This window comes from Peromyscus californicus, unplaced genomic scaffold, assembly GCF_007827085.1.
Source record: "Peromyscus californicus insignis strain IS unplaced genomic scaffold, ASM782708v3 Scaffold_1__1_contigs__length_55948999, whole genome shotgun sequence".
Classification (NCBI taxonomy): domain Eukaryota; kingdom Metazoa; phylum Chordata; class Mammalia; order Rodentia; family Cricetidae; genus Peromyscus; species Peromyscus californicus.
Window position 1 is genome coordinate 50,957,629 of NW_026294492.1, and position 25,221 is coordinate 50,982,849.

The 25,221-nt window shown below is 42.6% G+C and overlaps 1 protein-coding gene across 1 annotated transcript; it reads right to left on the minus strand.

The window, feature by feature from the left end:
• Positions 1 to 11,942: 11,942 nt before the first annotated feature.
• Positions 11,943 to 20,409, minus strand: LOC128115832 (zinc finger protein OZF-like). The gene is made up of 3 exons (XM_052746927.1): positions 20,192 to 20,409; positions 19,929 to 19,989; positions 11,943 to 15,359 (listed from the first exon to the last, which is right to left on the minus strand). Exons 1-3 carry the CDS (start codon positions 20,223 to 20,225, stop codon positions 13,730 to 13,732), a joined length of 1,725 nt encoding a protein of 574 aa, XP_052602887.1. The 5' UTR covers positions 20,226 to 20,409; the 3' UTR covers positions 11,943 to 13,729.
• Positions 20,410 to 25,221: the final 4,812 nt, after the last annotated feature.

Sequence of the window (25,221 nt, forward strand, 5' to 3'; positions counted from 1 at the left end):
TTATCAGAATTCCATCAATTAATGTCAAGGTTGTGAATAGTAACATGTTTCATTCTTTTATACATCTCAAGTCACTTTCTCCTTATCAGCACTTAAATTTTCCTATCTTCACATAAACAAACCTTAAAGCACCTGTTCTTTCCCATCACCATAGCATCACCCTGACACCCTCTTTCTATCCAATTCACCAGGAGACACAGGTGGTTGATTACTGAGGGCCATCAATAGTAAAAAGTTACATTGAATTCTGTTCTGTGAATTTATCTCTTTTCTGATCCGGTAAAGAAACCAAAATAGTCATTCCATGAGTGAAAACAAAACAAATTTGTACTAAACTGGTAAGGCTGTCTCCTGAGAAGGCAAGGAAAAGTAACAGGAAAGATCCCCAAGGCCAAATAGGGACAGGAGAAAAGGGGCCGTGAGCAGGAACTGAGGGAGCACAGAGGCCAGGATTATCCTTGACAAGCCACAGGGGCCTCTGCCCAAATGCCCAACTCTGGGAAAAGGACCCTCTTGGGGGACCAGAAACTCTATTATAGAATATATATCTTTTTTTTTTTTGATTTTTCGAGACAGGGTTTCTCTGTGTAGAATATATATCTTGCTTATCAAATACCTTATTTATCAAATGTATGTCACCACTTATTTAAATTCTCTAGAAGCTTGGTGTTGAACACTTGGCAAAAACATAAGTACTTAGGTGTAAATCTCCAAGTCAGCTTTTGTTAATCTGAATATACCTTTAAAACCTTAAATTTTTATCACCATATAGAGTATGTTCTAAACATTTCTATCATCATACAAAAGTCCACTGCTTCCATCATGCCGAGGTCATCATCTGAGACGGAGAAGAGCCATGTGGTTTTATATATATATAAAACAGGACTTGACTAAATTAAAAGAAAGAGAAAACCTGTGTGTCCTAAGCAAGGTGAAGCTGGCTTCTCCATCTCTGACTCCCACATTGCAGCAGACCTAGACAGGACATTTAGAGAGACAGAGTAAACAGACACAAGCAGGTCTTGGAGCAAAGAAAAAGAAAGTGGAGAATTCTTTCTTGGTTCCCTGACTGACTGGTCCAAGGAATAATGAGGCCAGTCTCACATCCAGGGGAAATGGTCAGAGGCCGGTGGCCCCACCAGAGACCCAATTGTTGGTACTGAATGGAAAGCAAAGTTGTCAGTGAATGAGAGAGCAGATTTGTTGCAGGTGGAAAAGAGCAGATCCATTGTGGGTGGAGCAGGCATGAAGTGGGTACCTTTGGCAGGTCCTGCCAAGGTATGCCACTAAGCAAACACACCACACAACAGAATTAGTGCAAGAGGTTTGAGGGAAGGAGAGAGCAAAACAGTGAAAGACTGCGTTGGAACAGGGACTTGGGAGAGGCAGGCCCCAATTGCTCTCAATAGTCATATATGTCTTGATAAATATAGCATGGTTCCCATGGATGACAGAGGGAAAAGGGAAGAGTCACTACAGTTTGTAGTCATGGGCATCCCCAGAACTAAAGGGAGGACCTAATGAGAACAAAGCCATTTACAGGGTCATCACCACACTCAATGGGGGTGGGGCTTAGCCTGGCTAAGCCAGAGGAGATTCAGTGTCTGGTACAAGGTCTTTCATAGAGGCCAGAAGGCAAGGACCAAAACTGAGCTCTAAGAGGGATCTCATCCACAGGAAAGGGTCAGGAATGGTGTCACAAAAGCCACAAGGGCCTAAAGGAGCTGTGGGATTATGGGAAGCTTCGGAGAGGGCATAATAGCACAGTTGAAACCTACGGAATTGCCACAGGTGGATGGGGTGGTGAGTGATCGGTGAGCCAGAAAGTGGGCCTGTTGTGGGTCCAGGGTCCCAGGGTGCTTCAGACTGAGGAACTGCCAGGAGAGCCTCCCAAACTTTCACAGCATCAATGTTGTATTTTAAAAATAGCAAGAAGGAGTAACACCATACAACAGGGCCCACATGAGAGTGGAGTAAAGGGACAAAGAAAGGGTCAGAGGTCAAAGGGTCAGAGACTGGTCCCTGGGGTGAGAGCAAAGGAAGAGAAAGAGATGAGAGCCAGGCAGGGCCTGTCTTTTATAAGGCAACATAGCAAATGCACACAGGGGGTGCTTAGTGGCTGCAGCTGAGGATGTATCCTGCCATGACTCTAAGGGACCTCCTGGATCATCATGGAAACTATTTACTGGACCTCATGGGTCCTCATTGGATCTCATGCTAATTCAATGATATTGATTCTGCGGTCTGCTTACTAGAAGCCATGTTTGTACACCTACACTGTCTCTAGAACTCCTTCCTGTCCAGGGACACTGAAGCCTTCGTCACCATCAGGTGGCTTCTGAGTTGCTGGCACTGTACTTACACCTCTCTGAGTGCCTTACAGAGCTGCACTAGAGACCACTAGTGCCCCTTCAGCTCCAAGAGCCCAGACTACAGCACGGCAGAGCAAAATTGCCCACCAACATTCTGACAGGCAGGTCTGCTTGAGGCCCTGCTTGGCTGGTGAGACCTAAGTGACAGGAGCAGCTTCCCTAGAGACAAGAGTGCTGTGAAGGGACACAGCACTCCCCCCCCAGCCGCAGAACTCTCCCAGACCTGCAGGGATCAGCATTGCGCTGGTATTTGCACCTGGCCTCCAAAAGTCAGCCCTGCAGTCTTCCTGCACTCAGCAGACAGACACTTCAGCTTCTTCCTCCTGAGTTCCTTGTCTCTAGCATGCACACACCATTACTGTTGTGTGTGGAATTACCCACCTGCCTCACAGTGGAAAGAGCACCCAATCCATGCAGGTCAAATTTAAACCACCTGATTGATACTCAAGAGGCATAGGCAATTTCAATAAGGTGCACCAAGGGCTGCTCATACCTCTCTCAGCTAGGTATGCACTGATAAACACTTTCCCAGGTTTCTGTGGGGGTACAGGAATGTCATGCCAGATTTGTGGGGTGGAGGAAGGGCATCAAAACTTTAAACCAGGTTTGTCTATGATACAGAATTCCAACAATATGCTTTGTTTTTGTTTTTGTTTTTACTAAATATAAACTGTTCAATTTTACTAATAAAGGCTTGGGAGCCAGATGCTTTGGTGAAAGCCTGCTAGCTCAGAGAGGCAGAGAAAATACTCGGCTGGCCTTCCTTCTCCTGAAATAAACTACCTTTTCTTCTCCAATGTCTCAAACAAAAAAAAAAGTCAAAAAGAATGTCCTTCCCTTCTACCTCTGCTCATCTCTCTGTCCTCCTGACGACTTCTTGCTCTCCAGGTTTTTTTTTCTTGTTCACTTCCTGTCAACTGGTTGCTTGCTCAAGGTCTTGACCTCTCATTGATTTTATCTAATTCTGTTTACAATAAGCAGAAAGCTCTTGGATTAAAGGTATCTACTAGGGCTGAGCCACAACAAAACTAGAAACAGGTTTTCGAGTAAATAATGAAGTTCACAGTGTGATCAAATATCCTGCAACATTTCCCTTTTTTGTCTAAATAAAACAAAAGGTTTTAAACTCTAACACAGTGAAACTATTAACACTAATAAAACTATTTCTGCCAAGCTTTCCACAATGTCCAGCTTTGTTATATTTGGCAGTCTTAGGATTAAATATTTTTGAGTTCAAAGTTCTATAAAATGTTCATGTCAGTCTCATATGAACACAGCAATTTGAATGTCCTGAGCAGTTTGTAATCTGATGATGGTCTTTGGGTGATGTTTCTCAGCTTAGTGGCAATCCTAGCTAGGTAGAACACAACAGTTAACCCAAAGGTGTTTGTACATAACCTCATGGCAGAAGAGGGATGGGGCCATATTGCTCAGTGGTTACTGTTACTACAATCCAGATGGATTCATCATACCAGGGCCCCATCATCTTCTTGGAGACCTCAAAGGTTACTGTTAGGAATGGCCATAGTTAATTGTAGGAAACTTAAAACATTATAAATGCCATATTCAGCAGATCTCTGAAAGGTTTGAGGGTCACAATCTATTAAGTATATCCAAAGTACACATAGTTCTCAGTTACCTGCTTCAGACTCAAACCCAAAAACAGATACAGGAAGCTAGATGAAGGCTTATTTCTAGAATGAATCAGTACTCTGTATGACTACTAGTAGCATAACAGAAAGATTATATATACATCATAATCTTTTATATCTTAAGATAATATTTAGAACTTAAGAAAAGTTTTAGAGGGTCAAATGAAAACCAAAAGATTATGAGATTACTGGCAACAGAAGAGGCCCTTAAGTTTGGTTTTTCTCTTGTCCCATACCAGGTGGCTGTTCTGACAAGAGACAGAGATTTTGGGTTTTCCTTTAAGAAGAATGTATGCATTTAGAGGAGAGAGCCACATAACAACTCCAAAGCCAGCTTCAACTTTTAATCGAATCAGGACCACATAAAGACCATTTGCCACTTATGTCTGTAGAGGGCAATAGAGACAAGCATTTTGAAATCTACCACAGGCAGGCCAGCCTCATGGCAGGAGGAAAGGAGGGCCTGTGTGAAGTAGCCCCTGCTCAGGCAAGATGGGGGCATGGGTATCAGCTCTAGTCTAGGGTTCCAAGCTGGGATTTCAGGCTGGTCACCTGGAAGCAGGTGGTGGTAACACTTGGGACAATTGATTCTTTTTCATGGGACATCTTCAGATGTTTCACTTGTCTAGTGGTTTCTGGTTTCCTTAGTTGGATGCTTTTATTCTCCTGGAAAGATAAAAGGAAAATCATGCCCCAATCTAACTCTGGGGCTTCCTTTTTCAGCAGGTTATAACTTTCCTAGGGTAAAATTGTTTGGGGCAACAGAAAAAGCATTATCTTTCAACTTAAAAAAATTCTTCAAATTTTGAAACTAAATATACTTTAGTATGTGTGGATAAATATACCTATATTCCCATTTCTCTTTATATACAAATTCAAGGATTAAGTGTATTTATTTTAAGATTGCAAAGGACATTTGGTTGCCAGGTTTTTTTTTTGGGTTGCCAGCTCATAAAAATCAACATGGAGACTGAAAGGACCAAACGATGCCATAACAGGCTGCTCAGTCTTCTCTCAGAGATCAGGCCTCAATTTCAGTTTCCTGAGACTTAAGCAAGCAGTTTCTGGGAGGGCCATGAACAAAAGACATAGCCCTTGCACTAGCTCCCTTTCTGCATGTACTCTGACTGTTCAAGATTCAGCCAGTTGTTTACTGTCTAGGACCCCTCACCAACTTAGAGCCACATGCATGGATCAATGTGAATGGGCTAAGCCAGCCAGCCTACATGGCAGCTCAAGGACAGAGCTTGGGCCACTGAGTCAGCCCCCACAGTCAGTATGTGCAAGGCCAGACAGCCTCCATGGTAGCTCAAGGACAAAGCCTGGGACTTGTCCCAGACAGCCCCCAAAATGGTAATTGTAAACCCCAACCAGTAAATTCAAAGGTTACATACCCTCACCCAATTAGAAAAGAACAGAGATCTTCAAAAATAAAAATAAACCAATCCGAGTTGCACCCGTGCCAAACCCCCAACCCCCCAACTTCCCTGAAGGGCTTGCGGTTTTTGCCTTAAAATAGCTAGCCTCACAAAGAAAGAGCAACTCCTCCCTGGCTCACTATTGGGTGTAGGAATGAGTTCCCTGCCTAGACTTGTATCTATAGAATAAACTTGCTGGACATCCTTGGTCTTCAGTGGTCTCTTTGGGGTCACAATCTGGGCATATCATAGACTCTTAGGCTTATGTCTAACTTGCTCTTATAGCTTATATTAATCTGTTTTTATTCATCTATGTGTTGTTGTCACATCACTTGTGGCTTTTACCTCTTCCTCCTGCATATCTCCCTCCCTCTTCTGTGGTGATATTTTACTTGTGCACCCCAATAAAGATTATCTGGGGATCAGAGGAAAAAGCCAGCCACTATATTAAACATAGAGGTCAGGCAGTGATAGCACACACCCTTAATCCTAGCATTCAGGAGGCAGAGATTCATCTGGATCTCTGTGAGCTCAAGACCACACTAGGAACAGAGCCAGGCATGGTGGCACACACCTTTAATTCCCAGTACTAGTTAACCATAGAGGTCTGGAGGTCTCTACAGACAAACAGGAAGTGATAGACTGGGCAGAAAGAGGAAGTGATGTAGCTGGGCAGAGAGAGGAAGTGAGATGGCAGAGCACAGAAAAGCATATAGATGTGGGTATACAGGAAGTAGCTCTCTTCGGCTGAGGATTTCCAAGTGGTAAGAATGTGGCTGGCTTCTTTCTGTTTCTCTGATCTCTCAGTTTTCACCCCAATATATGGCTCATGTTTTTTTTTATTAATAAGACTGTTTAGCAATTCATCTTACATTCTTCCTTGCTGACAACTCTGCCTTTCTTCTACCCAGAGACCTCTCTGTCCCCAGAAGTCCTGTCTAACTTCTTCCTGCCCAGCTGAGGGCCACGCAGCTCTTTATTAAACCAATCACAGTGAAACATCTTCACATTGTGTAAAGGAATATTCTGCAAAAGCATTCACTTTGAATTTCAAGTGGCTTTTAAATTTAAATCACTTGAATTCTTATGTGCCTGTCTCTGCCTCCCTAGTGCTGGGATTAAAGATTTGAACAACCACCTCACTATAGACTCTGTATCTAGTTATTCTCATAGAATGCCCCAGTATAATTTGAGTCTACATTTTCCTTACTTTTTAGATTTAGGGGTAAGTTTTCTAGTTTTTCAAATGTATAATCTATCATTGTTGCTGATTTATTCTGAATGTGTTCCCTGGCAAATTTCAATATTCTAATCGTAATTAAACATGATGCCAATTTGCTCATTATTTTCAGACATTTTCTCTTTCTTGCTCTTATGAAATACGTAAAATTTCATATCCTTGCTAAGTTTTTCCGGTTGCTGCCATTTCCATCCATGCCACCCATGACCCGCTGTCTTTGCCATTTACCTGCCAGTGAGTACTTTTCCATTTTGATTGCCGTATAGCTATGCCACTGCACAGGCCCCATGAACTGCAGATGTTCCCTTGGCCTCCTTTAGCTGTTTGTCTTATACCCAATTGTGGTTTAATGATTTTGTGGTATCTTCTTTCTCAAACTTGGCCATTCCATCTCAAGTCTAGAGGTTGACACTTTCCATTTTAGTTTGGGATCCTTCAATGGTTGATGAGCCGTCAGTAAACCATGCCTTAGCCAAATGATTTGACCATTCTGTTGGTCTCTGCAGTTCAATAGTTGCCTCTCTTGGAGGAGGGGTGAGCACTTTAGGCAACTGAACTATTTCTTCAGTGCTAACCATATCCCAGTCACTAAGGAATTCTGATATGTACCATTTCCACTGTAATACCTTTCCTTCCATGCTGAGGACTCTGCCTTTGAAGAGATCCAATCTATCATTGTAAGGGGTGCCCAGATCACCATAGGATAGTTGGCCTTCACTATCAGGTTCTCCATGCCTCAAAAAAATGTGCAGATTTTTTTCTGAGAGGATATTTATTCTCCTTATATGGAAAGTATTTGCAATAAAATCCATATGGTAAATGTAGGTGGACTCTTTTTGCTTTATGAAGAGTCCATAGATGCCAATTAAGCAATAAATATGCTGATACCTATCATCAGGATACCATCTGGTTAAACAGTGGTCAAGGTTGCATGCAGAGAAGAGCATAAAGGCAGCCACAAAAGCTGCTCTTTGTTCTTGTCCCCATTGGAAATTAGCTGCCTTTCTAGTAATTCTGTAGAGGACTTATTACAATAACCTGTAAACACTACATCTGACTTTTGACCCTGAGTAGTGGCATTAAAGGCGTGAACTACCATTCCTTTAAAAAAAGTAACCTGTAGAGATCTGTGCTGTGGGATGGTCTATATGTCAAATGTATGGTGATATTTTATTTGTATTAAAATGTTATTTGTATGTTAATAAATAAAGTTGCCCAGGGGTCAGAGCTATTAGCAAGCCATAGGAAAGCAGGGCAGTGGTTGCGTACGCTTGTAATCCTAGCACTTGGTAGGCAGAGCTAGGTAAGTCTCTGTGTGTTCAGGGATACAGCCAGTATTGGATACACATGCCTTTAATCTCAATACCAATCATAGAAAACCTGGAGGCCTATACAGACAGGCCATGACAAGGCGGTCATGTGGTTGGGTTTACAACCAATGAGAAGGCAGAACAGAAACTCTATATAAAGACTTTAACACAGAAAGTAGCTCTGGTTTGGAGAGGTAGGACCACCACAGGAGGAAGGGTAAGGTTTTAGCTCTTAGCTCTGACCTCTTGGCTTTCTTCTTTGCATTGGTTCTGTGTTTTTTATTCAAAAGGACGGTTGGTTACATCTACACAAATGTGTTGCTCTGATTGGTCAATAAATAAAACACTGATTGGCCAGTAGCCAGGCAGGAAGTATAGGTGGGACTAACAGAGAGGAGAATTGATAGAACAGGAAGGTGGAGGGAGACACTGCCAGCCACCATGATGATAAGCAGCATGTGAAGATGCCGGTAAGCCAGTAAGCCATGAGCCACATGGAAAGGTATAGATTTATAGAAATACATTAATTTAAGATGTAAGAACTAGATAGCTAGAAGCCTGAGCCATTAGGCCAAACAGTGTAAATAATACAAACGTCTGTGTGTTTATTTTATAAGTGGGCTGTCAGACTGCAGGGGCTTGGTGGGACCCAGAGAGAAACCTCTCCAGCTACAGATCTATGTCTCTGCAGGGATGAAAAGCATGCTCTCTCAATCATCTTAGCTCCCAAACACTCCAACTCTGAGAGATTTAGAAAAACAGTATAACCCTTTGAATTTACTTTAAAAAACTTAAATCTCGAGCCGGGCGGTGGTGGCGCACGCCTTTAATCCCAGCACTCGGGAGGCAGAGGCAGGCGTATCTCTGTGAGTTCAAGGCCAGCCTGGGCTACCTAGTGAGTTCCAGGAAAGGCGCAAAGCTACACAGAGAAACCCTGTCTCAAAAAGAAAAAAAAAAACTTAAATCTCTTAACTGTGATTTTTAACAGCAAATAATATAAAAATATCCTTTTTGTGTAAGAAGAAAACTCAAAAGCTGATATCCAAGATGTCATGGGTCATGTTACAATCCACAGTCTAACATTGTAGCATGGAATTGAGACATGTGGTACAAGAAAACCCATGTTTCATATCATGCCAGTAAGACAAGTATGCCGTTGATAAATTATCATTTGAAATTTTTTTTTTTAATTTTTCCTTGTCTGATCAAATGAAAGGCATTTGTTAGTCTTTATATTAGCTTGGATTGAATGACCAAGCTGTCTGATGAACTGTCACCTTTCCTTATTCAGCAGGTCCTTCCTATTCAAAAATTATCTTTATCAATCCTGATGGTATTCACCACTATTTTTCTCCTGTGAAAGGTAAAATCTGTTCCCCAATGGAACACATATCCCAGTTTCCATTCTGAGGTTAACACATCTTTAAAATATACAAACTAATTTAATTCAGAAGTTCTTTGTACTATATATTTCTCTGTGCCTATTGTCTGTTCTCATGGGCATATAAAAATTTGAAGTTAATAAACCACTGTGTAATCTAACTTTGGGAGTTTTGATGCTGACAGATAATCATTGGATCAAATTTGATATTGGGGCCTCCAGAAGGCCCACTCAGAACATTTCCCAATGTCAAAGGGTTACATTGTCTGGCCCTTCATGATCTGAATTCAGCATTACAATGCCAGCCTTTGCCAAACCTTCTGCAAATTCCAGAAGGCTGAGACCTTTTTGAATTATCTCTAAAAAAAATGATGGACATTTCTATGCAGTGGCTTTACCCATGAGCCACAACATTCACTGGATTTATTTAATATTGCACTGTACTCATGTTTATTGCCATAACTGAGTTTTGGGTCCAGAAGCTCAAAACTATCTACTGAGCCCATCTGCCACATTCCTGCCATCACCCCATGTTCCACACTGGTTATGTTTCCCTTTCACAGTGAGCTTACACTCCCTGGTAGATACTTGTGATGTAGGTGGCATATCAGAAGTTGTAACATGTGAAGTGTTGCAGAGTAATGGGAATCACAGGGAGAGTGTAGGGAGTCATGGTGTGATGGGGCTGGCTGAACACCATTGGTAATGTCCCAGTCTGATCTCCCAGTGCAGGAGTCCTGGTCATCATCCTGCAGGCTGAGGAAGGTGGTCCCTAAGGCTTTCTCTTGCAGAGGTGAATGATGGAGACCGAATGGCTGAGCTGTTTCCTCAACAGCCCCAGGCTTGTATCAGCTGCATCTATAGCAAGACACAACCACACACCTCTGTACCTAAATCAAAACCCCACCTTCAGTGGTCATAGAAGGCTGAAGCAGGGACATGTCCCTGAGGTACCTGGCCCAGGCTGGATCCAGCAAGCTATCCCTCTCTGTACAGAGATGGTTTTCTCTATGACCCATCACATGACCGTGCTCCACAGAGCCTGTAGTAACTAGATTCTCTGCAGCAAGACTGTCATTTGGCCCCTCAGAGCATCCTTCTCCTCCTCCTCCTCCTCCTCCTCCTCCTCCTCCTCCTCCTCCTCCTCCGAGCTGGCCAGGAGAGCCTGCTGCACCTCAAAGGCTTCTTTGGGAGTTCTGTAATATGGAGGGGGCAGGGGCTTCATGAGGGGCCAACCTGAGCCAGGATACAACCAGGGACCTTTTCACTGGAACTTGGTACAGGGTACCAGATTCAGAACAGGAGCTGACCCAACTCAGAGTTTGTGTTTGAATACCCCAGGTGTTGAAAATGTTCCTCATAAATTTAAATGTTTAGGAAGGAAAAAAATTCAAACAATTATTTTGTTACCCTTGAAGGGATTCCAGATCATGTTTTGATGTTCATCAAATCTTGGCATCCAGATTGGCCCCTTCAGAGGGGAAATATTCAGCTTCTAGGGATTTGAACTTGATCTCAGGTAAAACAAAATACAAAAGGGGTGGAATATATAGCTCCAGAATGACAAACAGGAAAATTAAAGCAATATGTGGATAACACAGCCATGAATTTATGAGGATGTGATTTGTTATCATAATCAAAAATACAGATTTTTTTTTTTGGTTTTTCAAGACTGTGTTTCTCTGTGTAGCTTTGCACCTTTCCTGGAACTTACTTGGTAGCCCAGGCTGGCCTCAAACTCACAGAGATCTGCCTGGCTCTGCCTACTAAGTGCTGGGATTAAAGGCGTGCACCACCACTGCCCGGCCACATATTATCTTTTAATGACTCAAGGCCCTGTGTACTCACAGACCTTAGGGTCTCCATTGGCACATCTTGGGGAATTCCAGAGTCTGGAGATGCCTTGCCATGCCCAATAACCCATAAAGTCAATTTAGAGTATAATATCAATTTCTGGGATGCCCAACTTTGACCTGTGACCTCCACACATGCACATTCACACAAAGAACACACACAAAATGATACAACTGGGACCAGTGAGAATATTCTGGTGTTAAAGATACTTGCTGCCAAGCCTGTTTTTCCGAGAACCATCCCTGGGAACCACATGGTTGAAGGAGAAAATGGATTCAGGTAAGTTGTCCTCTGATTCCCACACATGCATGCCCTCACCCTTACATAATACATACATGCAGTCTTAAAAACTTTATAAGAGTACACATGGGATACATGGGTTCAAATCCTGCTAATGGCCCATTTATTGTCTTTTGCCTTTGTTGAGTGACTTCACCACCCTATGCCTGTTACTCAGACAGATGTAAGTGCACCACACTTGTTACCATAGTTACAATAACCAGTTGGAACAATACCCAGAATTGCTCTAGCCACGACTGTCTTCCTTCTCTGTTTCAGCTTCCCATGTGAGAAGTGGAAGGATTCTGCAATACTGTGCCACCTGGGAGGTTTTTCAGTTTTGTGTAATCTCAGCTTAGTGTGCCCCACCAGTGAGCAGGAAGGAAGTCTCTTTTTCATCACTCTCCTTGTCCTTGTCCAGGGATTCCTGGGCACATCTCTGGCCCTGGCATGCTCACTCACTCTCTATACGAGGCCACTGAAGCTGCAACTAAGCCATGGCCAAGGTCTCGGTAGTGTATATCTCTTTTCATAAGCAATGCCTCACACTGCATTTGTGGCCCTAGCCCACATCAGACTCTCAGGACATTTCAACCCCAAAGAGGATTAAATCCTGGGCCTTTTCCCATCCTTCCATGCTGAACTGGTGGAATTCCATTTCAAGCAAGGTTCTGTATTCTAATTCGACCCTAGGAACATTCTGATCTTGTCAAGCACCTTTGGCTAGTACCTGTGAGCCCCAGACACACAGTTAGGCCACTCTGTGCTCTGGCTTCTTCACTCCCTAGTCCAGCCCTGTTCTCCAGGTACTTAGGAAGCCAAGCCAAGGGGCAGGATTCAAGGGCTACAGTTTGAGTTCTTGGCCAGTCTAGGCAACTGAGATAGACTCCATCTCAAAACACACACACACACACAGTTTATTTTAACAAAAGTTGTGCTTGCAGTTTTGATTTGGTTTTGGGGCAGGTTTCAGTGTAGATCTGTGTATGAAAAACTCGACTATATCCATGTTTTCATATCAGATGGTGGTCATTGGATAGAATACTTGCTCAGCACATACAAGACCTGTGCATAAACAGGGCGTGGTAGTAAAACCTGTCATCCCAGTAAGTGGAGGTGGAAGCAGAAAGGTCTGAAGTTCAAGGTCAGCCTGAACTTCATCAGCCTGTTTAAAAAACAAACAAACATACAAAAAACCAATAATTACCAAAAATATATCAGGGCTCAGTGTTCATCATGGCATGGCTCGACAGGTAAGGGTGCTTGCAACCAAGACGGATGGACCTGGTGTGGTCCTCAGAACAGACATGGTAGAAAGGAAGAACTGGGTCACACAGCCTGACATCTGACTTCAAACTATACTATTCATGTGCACACACAAAGATAACAATAATAAAATGAATCTTAAAAGAAATAAAAAGGGATGAGAAATTGTTTAGCAGTTTAGTACCTGGCATGGACTTCACAGTGACCATTGCTGCTTGACAAAGTTCCAGCATTTCCTCATTGCCAATCTTAATTCTCCAGCATCATTTTTATTTCAATTCTAAAAATTCTCACTATATATTATGAAGTTTCCTTATGACTTTTACTGTGGGAATTTTATTTTGCTGGCTACACTGGAGGATGGGAACATATACATAGGCAAGGCAGTCTCTTTAAAGAATTCTTTGAAAAAACCCCACCAACATGGAAGCACACAGTGTGATCACTATGTCTACTCCCACACATGAAGCCCCATTGTGTCCCCCTGATTACACCAAAAATAGAGAACTTAATGATTCACTAACTGGATACACCTAGTTTCAGGGATGAAAGCAACTATGAAAGGAAACAATGGGTTCACATCCAGAAAGGCATGAAGATACTTGCTGAATTTCTCACTTTTTGCCCCAGGAAAAATGCTGCAGTGAGGTTGATGGCTGCTTTTATCCTGGAATCATTAAGTCTGTTTTTAACCTGCTTAAGTCTAAACTAAGATTCAGTTATAGAGCATAAAATGTGTAGTCGTTTTTCAATAAAGCAGAAGCTATACTGCTTCATGCTCAGATCATGGCAGTCTCTTCCCTCTGCTGATACCTGATCTCTTCTTTGGGACCTGAACCCCTATGGAACTGGACTCCAGTTAGTACCTCTTGTAGAAAACACAGTTCAGTTGCCAGCATCAACATGACACCCACATGATCTCACATCTTAAATTACCACATTGATTACATCCATATGTTACTGTCCAGTATGAATTCTTTCATGACTGTGAAGATTACTCTTCTTTGCAAATGCTTTACCACATTGGTCACATTTATAGGGTTTCCCTCCAGTATGAATCCTTTCATGATTGAGAAGATAACTCTTTGAGGCAATGACTTTACCACAATGATTACATTCATAGGGTTTCTCTCTAGTATGAATTCTTTCATGACTTTGAAGATGACTCTTCATTGCAAAGGCTTTACCACATTGATTACATTCATAGGGTTTTTCTCCAGTATGACTTCTTTCATGGCTGAGACGATTACCCTTCTGTGCAAAGGCTTTACCACATTGATTACATTCATAGGGTTTCTCTCCAGTATGACTTCTTTCATGGCTGAGAAGATAACTCTTTGTTGTAAAGGCTTTACCACATTGAATACATTCATAGGGTTTCTCTCCAGTATGACTTCTCTCATGGCTGAGACGATGACTCTTTGTTGCAAAGGCTTTACCACAATGATTACATTCATAGGGTTTCTCTCCAGTATGAACTCTTAAATGACTTTGGAGATGATTCTTCTGTGTAAACGCTTTACCACATTGATCACATCCATACGGTTTCTCTCCAGTATGAATTCTTTCATGACTTTGAAGACTACTCTTCTGTGCAAAGGCTTTTCCACATTGATTACATTCATAAGGTTTCTCTCCAGTATGAATTCTTTCATGATTTTGAAGACTACTCTTCTGTGCAAAGGCTTTACCACATTGATTACATTCATAGGGTTTCTCTCCAATATGAATTTTTTCATGTCTGTGTAGACTATTCTTTCCTGTAAAGGCTTTACCACATTGATTACATACATAGGGTTTCTCTCTTGTATGAAATCTTTCGTAACCATGAAGATGTCTCTTCTCTGAAAAGGCTTTATCACATTGATTATATTCATATGTTTTCTCTCCAATATGAATTCTTTCATGTCTGTGAAGAATACTCATCTGTACAAAGGCTTTACTATATTGATTACGTTCATAGCATTTCTCTCTAGTTTGAATTTTATGTACTTGATGATGAAGACTGTCACATGCAAAGGCTTCATAACTTTGATTATACTCATGCGGTTTTCCTTCCAAATCAGTTTTTTGGTGTTCTTCTAAAGAGCAATCAGATCTAAAGGCTTCATCATGTTGATTACATTCATAGAGAGCCTCTTCGTTATTGGTTCTTTGGTGTGTTTGATGATGCTTGTCAGGCCTAAAGCCTTTAGTAGATGACTCACATTTATTATTTTCTCTTCCCACATGAGCTTTTTCACATCTTTGAAGAGAACTTGAAGAAATCAGAGAACACTGATTGCATTCATAACATTTTCTTATACTGTGAGCCACACTACATGTGAACAGTGAACCAGTAGAGAGAGATGAATTTCCATATTCTTGGTACTCATAAGGTTTTTCTCCAATGGAAGTTTGTTGATGAATTCCCACTGAAGTTGGAAAACCAGTTAATTGTAAACTTGTATCACAGTCATCATGTCTTCTCATAGTGGGGACTACCACATATCTTCCAGTTGTTCTGAGAGAGACAGAACTACAATGCTTCTTTCCATACCCCTTATGTTCACATGGCTTGTATCCAGAGTGACAGATGACACACCTGCTAAAGGAAGATAGCAAATAAAGGGTTTTCACATTGCATTACCAGAGTTGAATGTTTTTTGTGTGATACAGATGTAGAACAGGGATTCGTGTTTCTACTTCTCAAAGTCTCTCATACAGTGCTCCTCTCATTAAACTATGTTAAATCACTCCCTACAAGAAAATGAGTAACACTAACTTTAATACCAAAGCTTTGCTTATAAAAGGTCTTGGCCATACACTAATGCCCTCATCAGTGATATGATAATTGGAAGGCATGTTAGTAATTGGATGCACAGTTCAACAACATGTCTCTCACATGGCTATGATTGAAACTGTGACATCTACTATGGCATTATTTCCTTGTTTTGTCCTTAAAAGAATGCTTTGCAAACAGTGATCAGCTACCTGACATTGGAGTACATGGTGTTGTGACAATTTAATAATCATCACAAAGCTGTGCCTATTTACACAGTTGCTTCTCATTAAAAGTTCAGGGAACATTAACATTTTTTCAAACTGTTTGAAATCTCCTGCTCAGGCAGCCCCATTGCAGAAAGCCCGCCATCCATGGCTCCTCCCCCAGAGATGTCTGGGACCGTGCCTACCGACTATTTAAGACCCAGCCCGTACATCTGCCATGGGTGCTCTTGTGATCTGTGTCCTGCTTTCCTGAGAGCCACCTGGGAGTGCTCTGCTTTGCGCTGCCCTGTTTATTAAATCTGGATTTATTAACTCAGTTTGATTTGGCTTATTGCACCAGTGAAGGAGGAACCCAGCAACCCGAGATCCAATACTTAACTTTGGTGCACTGGCCGGGGTGAGTAGCCCTTCCACAACCATGAGGTGTGGCTGTGGAATGCCATTCACTCTCTCTCCCCACTCTACCTTTGCCACACTGAATGAGCAGCTCAGTAAGCCTCCCATTCCCAAACAAAATGTCTTAAGAGGCCAGGACCTCTTCCAACCTGCAGACTGCCTGCTGAGCCACTGCAGTGCCAGGTGACTCCAGCCTGTTTCAGGGTAGAGACAGTCGCTGCCCTTGGAATTCCCTGTGTGAGAGAGACTTCACCAGAGTCCACCCCACACACAGCTCCTAGATGTGATTTGTGTACCTGCCCCACTTTACTCTGTCCCTGGTAAATGGCTTGTGAATGGGTAGTTGCTAAGTCCAAGTTCAGTCCCCAGAAAGACTGGGGTTGTCTCCTCTAAATTGGGCTGCAAGCATACTTTCCCCATTCCTCTCTCTTCCCTTTTACTCTTTATCTGCCTGCATCTTGTTCCCAGGGTGCAGTTTGGCCACACTGTGTTTCTAATGCTCCCATTCCTCTCCCTCCCTAGCTCTGTGTGTCTGTTTGCCTGTTTCTCTCCTTCCTGGAATATGATCTGGGCACACGGGGATTCTCCCCACAATAGATCCTTTTTCTCTGTTCCTGTCTGCTCTCACACCCTGATCTACTGCATAAATGTCTCCAGCCTGTTGGTCTGTCTGTCTGTCTGCTCTCTCCTTCTTTCAACCCTCCTACCAGAGCTCCTGCTGCTGCCAAGACCACCATCACCACCTCCACCACCATCACCACCTCCACCTCCACCTCCACCACCACCACCAAGGTGCTGCAGCTCATGGTGGTCCCTGTTCCCATACTCCCCACCCCTAAAATTATACCTGCCCACTCCACCCTTAAACCTGTTCTACTTCAGTACACTCTGCTACACCTTCCTCCCTCCTAAAAATCTCTTTTTCCAAAATTCTCAACTTGCTGCTCTGACTTACTCAACGGGGCAGCATGTGCTGCTACTCTGTTTTTCAGTTTCCCTCTGCAGCGCCTTCTCTGGGATCCGGGTATCAGGCTGCCTGACCTGTTAGGAGTCTCATTAAAAAAAACTGTTTCTGTTAATGATTCTGTTTACTTTTTATGTGTGGTGGAAATGTGTGAATGGTGTGGCCACACATGTGTGTTTCTGACTAGTTTTGAATGACAGAGTTTACATGTCCTGAATGTGTCTTGCTAATTGGGTATGTTTTAAAATCTGTAAGGCTGTAACTCCAGAATGAAAGTCTTCTGGAGAACATCACCAGCCACCATTTTGATTGAGGTTAAAGAAATACTTCACCACCATGTTTAATAAGGGTAACCACTTGGACTAGCCCCACCAAGGAGATATTAGGTATCCAATATAATTTGGGTTAGGATATATTTCTGTTTGATAATTTTTGTCCTGTCCTAAAAACAAGGTTTATTAAACAGGATTTAAAACAATGATGCTTTTGATAATTGATGTTGAAATTAAATTGTTTGCAATGTTAAAACTTGGTTTTGCCTGATATATCTTAGGATCACCACTGAAAACTACAGAATGAATCTTTTGGCTTTTACTAACATTGGTAAGCTGTAACTAATTGGGTAAACTGTATGTTCAGACTTCACTTACATATGCCCTCAAAGTTAAACCTAAACAACATTTGTCTAATTTAGATATACCTAACAGATTTTTTCCCCCATTCTCAAACACTCTTAGAGAACTGAGAATATAGCATTTAATATAACAGCTTTTTATGAGAGACATGCAAACTCCTGGAAGCATCCTGCATCTTCTCCAAGAAGATGGATGGCCACAGAAGAACTTCCACCTGGAGGCTTGCCTCAAATGTAACAAAGCCAGCCACACAGTGAAAAGCTGCTTTACACCTTTAACTGCTGCTGAGATCATGTCCAGACTATGAATAGGTGGAGCATAGGGGGAACAATTGTCCCACGCTGTCAAGACAGGTAGGCCTATCTCCCCAAATTTCTACTCCACAAAGAATCTGTCAGATTCTCTGGGCTTGGTATCTGAACAAGTGCTACCACTGGGACTTGTCCCCCAGTGACCACAGAGAGACTTGGGACTGCCTGGGTAACTGGAAAGCTGGCTCACTCCTGCTCATTTACTTATCCTTCTCAGATCTGATGGTGTTTGGTGACCAGGGTACTAATAGATTTGCCAGTTTAACATTGTCCCCAACCCAAAGGGTACAAGCACATTGGCAGTTCATTAGTAAATTACCTATTAAAAATACATACAGGTGTGCCTCATTCACAGACTCCATGGTACAGGATAAACTGGTTTCAGATATAATTTCAGGAGTGCAAAATTTTAGCTTTGATAAATGCAGTTTTGACAAACTGATAGAGACTGTTTACAAACAGTTTTGAGGAATCCTTAAATTTCTGTGGATTTTACTGGTCCAGCTTTTAGAGCTAGGTTAGCATTAGAGAGGATCTAGAACCCTGGAGACATGTTCAACTCCTTCATCCTTCACTCGTCCAACCTCCTTTGATCAGTGAATTTAAGACTTAAAAATGTTCATGCCTTTTAACCCAAAGCCATAGCTTTGTAGTATGACACCAAGATGTAAATCTGTTCCAGTAGTTTTACAGAAACCCAAAGGTTCCTGGGAAAAGGGCTCTGCTACTTTGTAAAGAAATCTGACCTAATGGAAACTAATATCTGTTTCCAGAGCCTATTTTGACCCCACCCATTTTTGAGCATATTCTGTAGGTTCACTCCTTCTGCCTGGGCCAAGGTCAAACCCACAGGGGGCCCTGCAGATACACCAGCTCCTGCAACAGCTCTGAGGATGCCAACCACCAAACAAGGATGCCAACTGGACAAATACTAACAGGTGGATTTCACCCACATGCCTGCTCATAAAAAGGCTCCATATCTCTTAACTCTTATTGACACATTTACAGGATGGATGTTCTCCCAACCTCCAGGAAACAGATGCCATGGCTCCAGTACTCCTGGAAAACATCATCCCTAGATTTGGCATGCCATCTCCCCAAGCTCCTGGGACTTCACTGCTGGTACCACCTCTCCAGGCACAAGTGGACACCTACCCAGCAACTGAAACCTTGTTTTCCAAGATGTCCCAATTAAGGGCATATCTGCGTTCATGCCTCACTCATTCACCCTTGACTCTTGTACAACCAGGACACTTCTCAGTTCCTTTCTTTTTGGCAGTCTTCCTATTACCAATGGCTATCCCTGTTCATAAGGCCAGTGATAAAAAGCTATTGTTTTTCTCCTACAACCTGCATTCTCTGCCTCAAGAACAGATGCCTGAGGTCTCCTGGATGGCAGCTATCCAAATGCTTCTCCACCCAAACCCCTACTGAGCTTGGGCCCACCTGACCCCCAACTCCCCCCACCCCCCACATCGTCCCATGCCAGTGAGAAGTAGACAGACTTGAACCTGCACCCATATATACCCCCCCAAAATTGACATGTTTAGAATCTCCAGCTGAAGGGGCCTCATTCCAGAAAGCCCACCATTGGTGGCTCCTCCCCCAGGGATGCCTGGGACCATGCCCATGCCTACTGGCTATTTAAGGCCTGGCCCATGGAGCTGCCATGGGTGCTCTCCTGTTCTGTCTTCCTGAGAGCCCCTGAAAGTGAGTTGATTTGCTATGCCTTGTTTATGAAATCTGGATTTATTAATTTGGTTTGATTTGACTTATTGCATCAGTGATGGAGGAACCCAGTAACCAGGAATCCAGTACTTATCACAGATATACATATATACAAGCTTGCACATAAAAATTACCTTCCATGTCTTGTAGAATTTTGATAATGTTCTCCAATATTATGGTCTTCCCATTTGTATCCTAAAATACAGTACCAGAAAATGTGATATATCACTTGAAATTATGAACAATTGAAAATACTGTTTTTCATGAACTTTAGAAGAATGCCTGATTTATTCACCATTGTTTTCTTTTTTAACATTCAAAATCACAGAAGAGCACCAATCTCCAAGAAAGGCTTCTTCCCTTAAGTTAAAAACTGACAGAAAGCTCACATTCTTACCTACAATAGTGAGGTTCCAGTAGGTTTCCTGCATCACATCTTTGTAGAGCCTCTTTTGGGAAGGATCCAGCAAAGCCCACTCTTCAGGAGTGAAGTTCACATGCACATCCTCATAGGTCACTGCATCCTAGAGTATCCCATATATGCACATAATAGAAATGGTGAGACTGACTGCATTGCAAATGTACACTTCATTGAGAATATATTTACATAATTCTGTGTTAAAATAATATTCCATAGCACATTACTCTTTCATTTAGCCTTACTTGATTTCCCAGGACACATGGAGAATACAGAGATAATATAACAAAATACTACATGACCTGTCTTACTGAGTCTTCACTTGCTGTGAAGCACTATGACCAAGGCAACTCTTTTTGTTTGTTTGTTTTTGTTTTTCCAGACAGGCTTTCTCTATGGAACAGACCTGGCTGTCCTAGGAACTCACTCTGTAGACCAGGCAGGCCTCACACTCACAGATCTGCCTGCCTCTGCATCTCAAGTGCTGGGATTAACAGCAAGCAACACTACCACTGATTTAAACATTTTAACAAATTAAACCCAAAAGACTTCAGTCCAGCAAACATGGAGAGTCACAAAATCTGTCTGATCACAGCCTAGAACAGACTCAATTAGGAGAAAATGGGGCCAAGCAACATCATGTGTTTGGGGACTGAGGAGAAGGTGAATGACCTGGATGACAACAATTGGCTTCAACTGTTACAATCAGTTGGTGAAACTCGTTGATGGATTCAGCTGTCTCTGGTTGGGGTCACGGAATTCTTTCCTCTGTTCCCTTGCTGCATGGGGCCTACCTGCCTAGGACACAAGGTCCATCTCCTCCTACATAAATGCAAACCTAATTAAAGAGTTTTTTTAAGGCAAGGGTGTAACCGTGCCCTTTTAACCATGTAGAGAACGGGGATCCCACTGGGAGCTGTGCCTAATGGAAGATGGGCTTCATTAGCAGGGAGCTGGACTAACCTTAGTAGAAAGCAACCATGTGTCTATTACTTCAATATTATATTATGACAACGCAGAATTGGAGCTACAGATACAGCAAAAGTTCAATTAAAGTCTAACAATTTATGCTACAAACTAAATTGCATGAGAAACAAAAATAACATGAGAAAATGTCATCATGAATTAAAAATTGATCATCACAGGACTGAATCAATAGTCCATAAACACTGTGACACCATCTGACTTCTAACTTTGAATGAAATTGCAATAAAGACTGCAATGAACTGGGTGGTGGTGGTGGCGGCACACACCTTTAAACGAAGCACTTGGTTGTTTGAGGCCAGCCTGGTGTACAGAGTGTGTTCCAGGACAGCCAGGGCTACACAGAGAAAACCTATCTCGGGAAAAAAGAAAAAAAAAAAAAGACTGTACTGTCTAGGAAAGAATAAAGAGATCAACAGAACATGAAAGCAATCTTAGAAATAAAAACACAATAAATATAGAGTCAGTTTTGCCACATGAGGCCAGGAACCACAGTAAGTCTGGCCTTAATGACACAGGTAAATGTGTCTGGCATCTACATGCAAATGCGTTAATGACACAGACTTTACGCCCTGCACAGAATTAACTGCAGACGGATCACACACCTGAATGTTCAGTGCTAAGTGCAGAACTTTTAGAAGACACTAGAGTGACCAGGGCTCTTCAAGTTAGCCAAATCTGCCATCCCTGGCCACAGTTTTACTGAATGAAAAAAAAAAAAAAAAAAAGATCACCATGATCACCATGCCTTGCATGGTGACTAGGATATTTCCGCACAAAGGCTCACACTCCCCCATGCTCTGTGAAGGCGCAAACCCCAGCGCTAAATCACTCAGAGGTCCTGCTTCCGCCTGGGAGTTGCAGGGACCTCAGGGGACCAAAGGGAATCACTCCAGACACCGCGTCCTGATGCCATTTCCACAGCCCCGGGGGGACTCCACACTGTTCCCCATGGCTCCTCCCCACGTGGGACGCGGCCCCTCACTCACCATGGCGGATTCCCTGCTCACCTGCTCTCCCCGTGGCTCCCAGCAGCCAGTCACAGCCCAGCACACAGAACAGGAGACCCACCCTTAACTGTTGAGCCACAGACAACGCTGCAAGGCGGACCGGAAGTGCCCTCCCCATTCTGACTGACAGTCCATCTGGAGGCCCAGATTGGCTACTGAGGCCTGAGTGATCTAAACAGCTCCCTTAGGGACAAAGTGCTGTGAAGTGAGGGAGCCCAATGATTGGCAGCCCTGGCTTTTACCCCAGGACAGAACTGCCCTGACCTGCAAAGATTGACATTCATGCAGAACTCGGGGTTGGACTGCAAAGACTTCCCTGAGCTATTCTTGCACTCAGGAGGACTCTTTTCTGGGGAATTAGGTTTTGCTATGTACTGAGAAAGGAAAAGGGAAACCTGCCACTTTCTAGGCTAGCAATACCTCAGGCGTGCTGTAGAAAACATGCTATGATTTAAATTTTTGTGCTGTAGAAAACATGCTATGATTTAAATTTTTGTAAAAAAAATTATAATTAAAAAAAAACACCTATACACTAATATGCACTCTCTTAAATTGTTGTTCTGTAGAAAAGGCCCATCATATAAATACAGGATTTAGAGAAGTAAACCCTACAAGATCAGAGTGAGCTTTTTACTTATAACTATATTTACTAGAAAGCCTCAATAGTCTAATGACTAAATTATATATAATTTATATATTTAAATAAACATATATATTATTGCCTATTTGACATAGGAGTCTACTGTGGTAATATTGTGTCCCTCAACATATTGTGCACCCTAATAAGCTTATCTGGGATCAGAAAACAGAACAGCCACTAGATAGACTTAGAGGCCAGAAAATGATAGCACACACTCTTTAATCCTAGCCTTCCAGAGGCAGAGATCCATCCATATCTCTGTGAGTTCAAAGCCACACTGGATAGAGCCAGGCATGGTGACACATGCCTTTAATCCCAGGAAGTGATGGCAGGAAACAGAAGGGTATATAAGGCATGAAAACCAGGAACTAGAGTCTTTTTTAAGCTTTTAGCTTTCAGCAGCAGTTCAGCTGAGATCCGTTCGCATGAGGACTCAGAAGCTGTCAGTCTGAGGAAACAAGATCAGCTGAGGAATTGGCAAGGTGAGGTTGGATGTGGCTTGTTCTGTTTCTCTGATCATTCAGCATTCACCCCAATACTTAGCTCTGGCTTTGTTTTTATTAATAAGACCTTTTAAGATTCGTGTTACAGTCTACAGAGTTGTTTTCTCTTACTTCTTCATCATTAGTGAAAATAAGTAAAGCAAATTAAGAATACTTATTTTTACATCATGTTTCTATTATTTCATTTTCTTTATCAGGGTCTCACTCTGCAGCCCTGTCTAGAAAGGACCTCACTATGCAGACCAGGCTAGCCTAAAAATCATAAAGAAAAGTTTGCCTCTGCTGTAGAGTGCTACGATTAAAGGCCTGCACCACCCTGCCTTACTTCTAGTAATTCTGCACATTTACTAATAAAATAACCAGAAACTAGGTGTGGCACACCATTGTACTATGAACTGAGGACACTGTTGCAGGGAGACCACTGTGAGATGTAGGCAAGCATGTTATACATGAGACCCTGTCTCAAAGAGCAAATGGCAAACATGGGCGGCCCCTTACATCCAAACCATTTGGACCATTAGTGTCAATCTTTGTCCTGGAGTCCACTTGGATCTATGGCACCCTGGCCTTTGTCCCCCAGTCCACTGTCCACTTTTTGATACCCTGTCTGGAACCTGTGCTGAAGCAGCAGCCAGCAGCAGTGGCAATGGCATGAAGAATCCCTGTCCAGCTGCTTTACTGCTGTGCTTCACTGCTCTGTGGAAGAATTTTATCCTGTGCCCTGCCTGCAGGCCTTCCACTGAGGATTCTTTAAAGCCACATGAACACTTGACTGGCATGTTCAGTCTAGGTCAATGTATGATTTCTGGCTCGGTAATCACTTTCCCGGGCTACTCATTTCTACCTGAACTTGGAATAGCAGGTGGATTCACATGCTAATGCTGATTATGGAATGTTTGGGATGTTGTGGGCACAGAGGTCTGTGTACTTGCAAAGAAGCACTAACAGAACCAGGAAGTTAATCATACGTGGGTGTTTGCTCATTGGAGGAGATACAAAACAAATAACTGAATTCCATCCAGAAGACTAAGAGTGGATTTTATTAATGACCTGGTGACCTTATTGCTATCTGTGGAGCAGACCTCACCAATGTTCTGCAGAATGATTATCCCAGAGACTTTCCTCCTAGTCCACTAAGCATTTGAGGGGAGATGTCACATGTACTCTATGGCCTGTTGACATCTATGCTTTCTTGGTCACAGATCACACTAGACTCTAGTCCTTTTTGCTATAGAACCCACACTCATGGTCACATGTACTTTGCAAAGGAGTCTCTATGTCATCACATCTTAAGCTTTATTGTGCACCTGGAATTGGACTGATTGTTGCCTAGAAACCTTTTCCCAAATTGCACTGTGTTTTAAATATGCTGACAGTGATTTACCTGGTAATAGTCTCCCTGAAGTCTGATCCAGATTGACGAGGTCAGTATGCACTGGATTTTCATTCTCATCATCAGGGACCCCTACAACTGGTGCCCCATGTGGTGCACATGATCCTTGGAGAAGATAGGAAGAGTTTACCATAAATAGAAATAATGATAAGGGGTCATGTCCTTAAATTGAGCGAGTGGGACTAAATATGGGCTCTTCTCAGTTATACGAGACAAAGCATTTTGAACAATTATTGAAATATTTGTTAAGTTCCAGAGGAACAAAATATTCAGAGCTACAGGTCTACACACTTTAGAATGTATAGGACCTAAAGCAATGACAGACCATGAAAAGGGGGCATAATAAAGTGCTGAGGACCACTGCTGCTTGACAGAGTTCCAGCATTTCAACATTGTGGATCACAATTCTCCAGCACCTTTTGACTTTCATTTTTAATAATTCTCACTGTATCTTATGGGTGTTTCCTTAGGCCTTTTCC

Bases quoted from the DNA above. Each gene is read 5' to 3' on its own strand.
- LOC128115832 (XM_052746927.1), bottom strand. From the start codon at position 20,225: ATGCAGGAAACCTACTGGAACCTCACTATTGTAG. The intron at 19,990-20,191 runs GTAAGAATGTGA...ACTGTATTTTAG, and splicing joins CTGGAACCTCACTATTGTAG to GATACAAATGGGAAGACCAT. The intron at 15,360-19,928 runs GTAATTTTTATG...ATCTTCCTTTAG, and splicing joins AATTCTACAAGACATGGAAG to CAGGTGTGTCATCTGTCACT.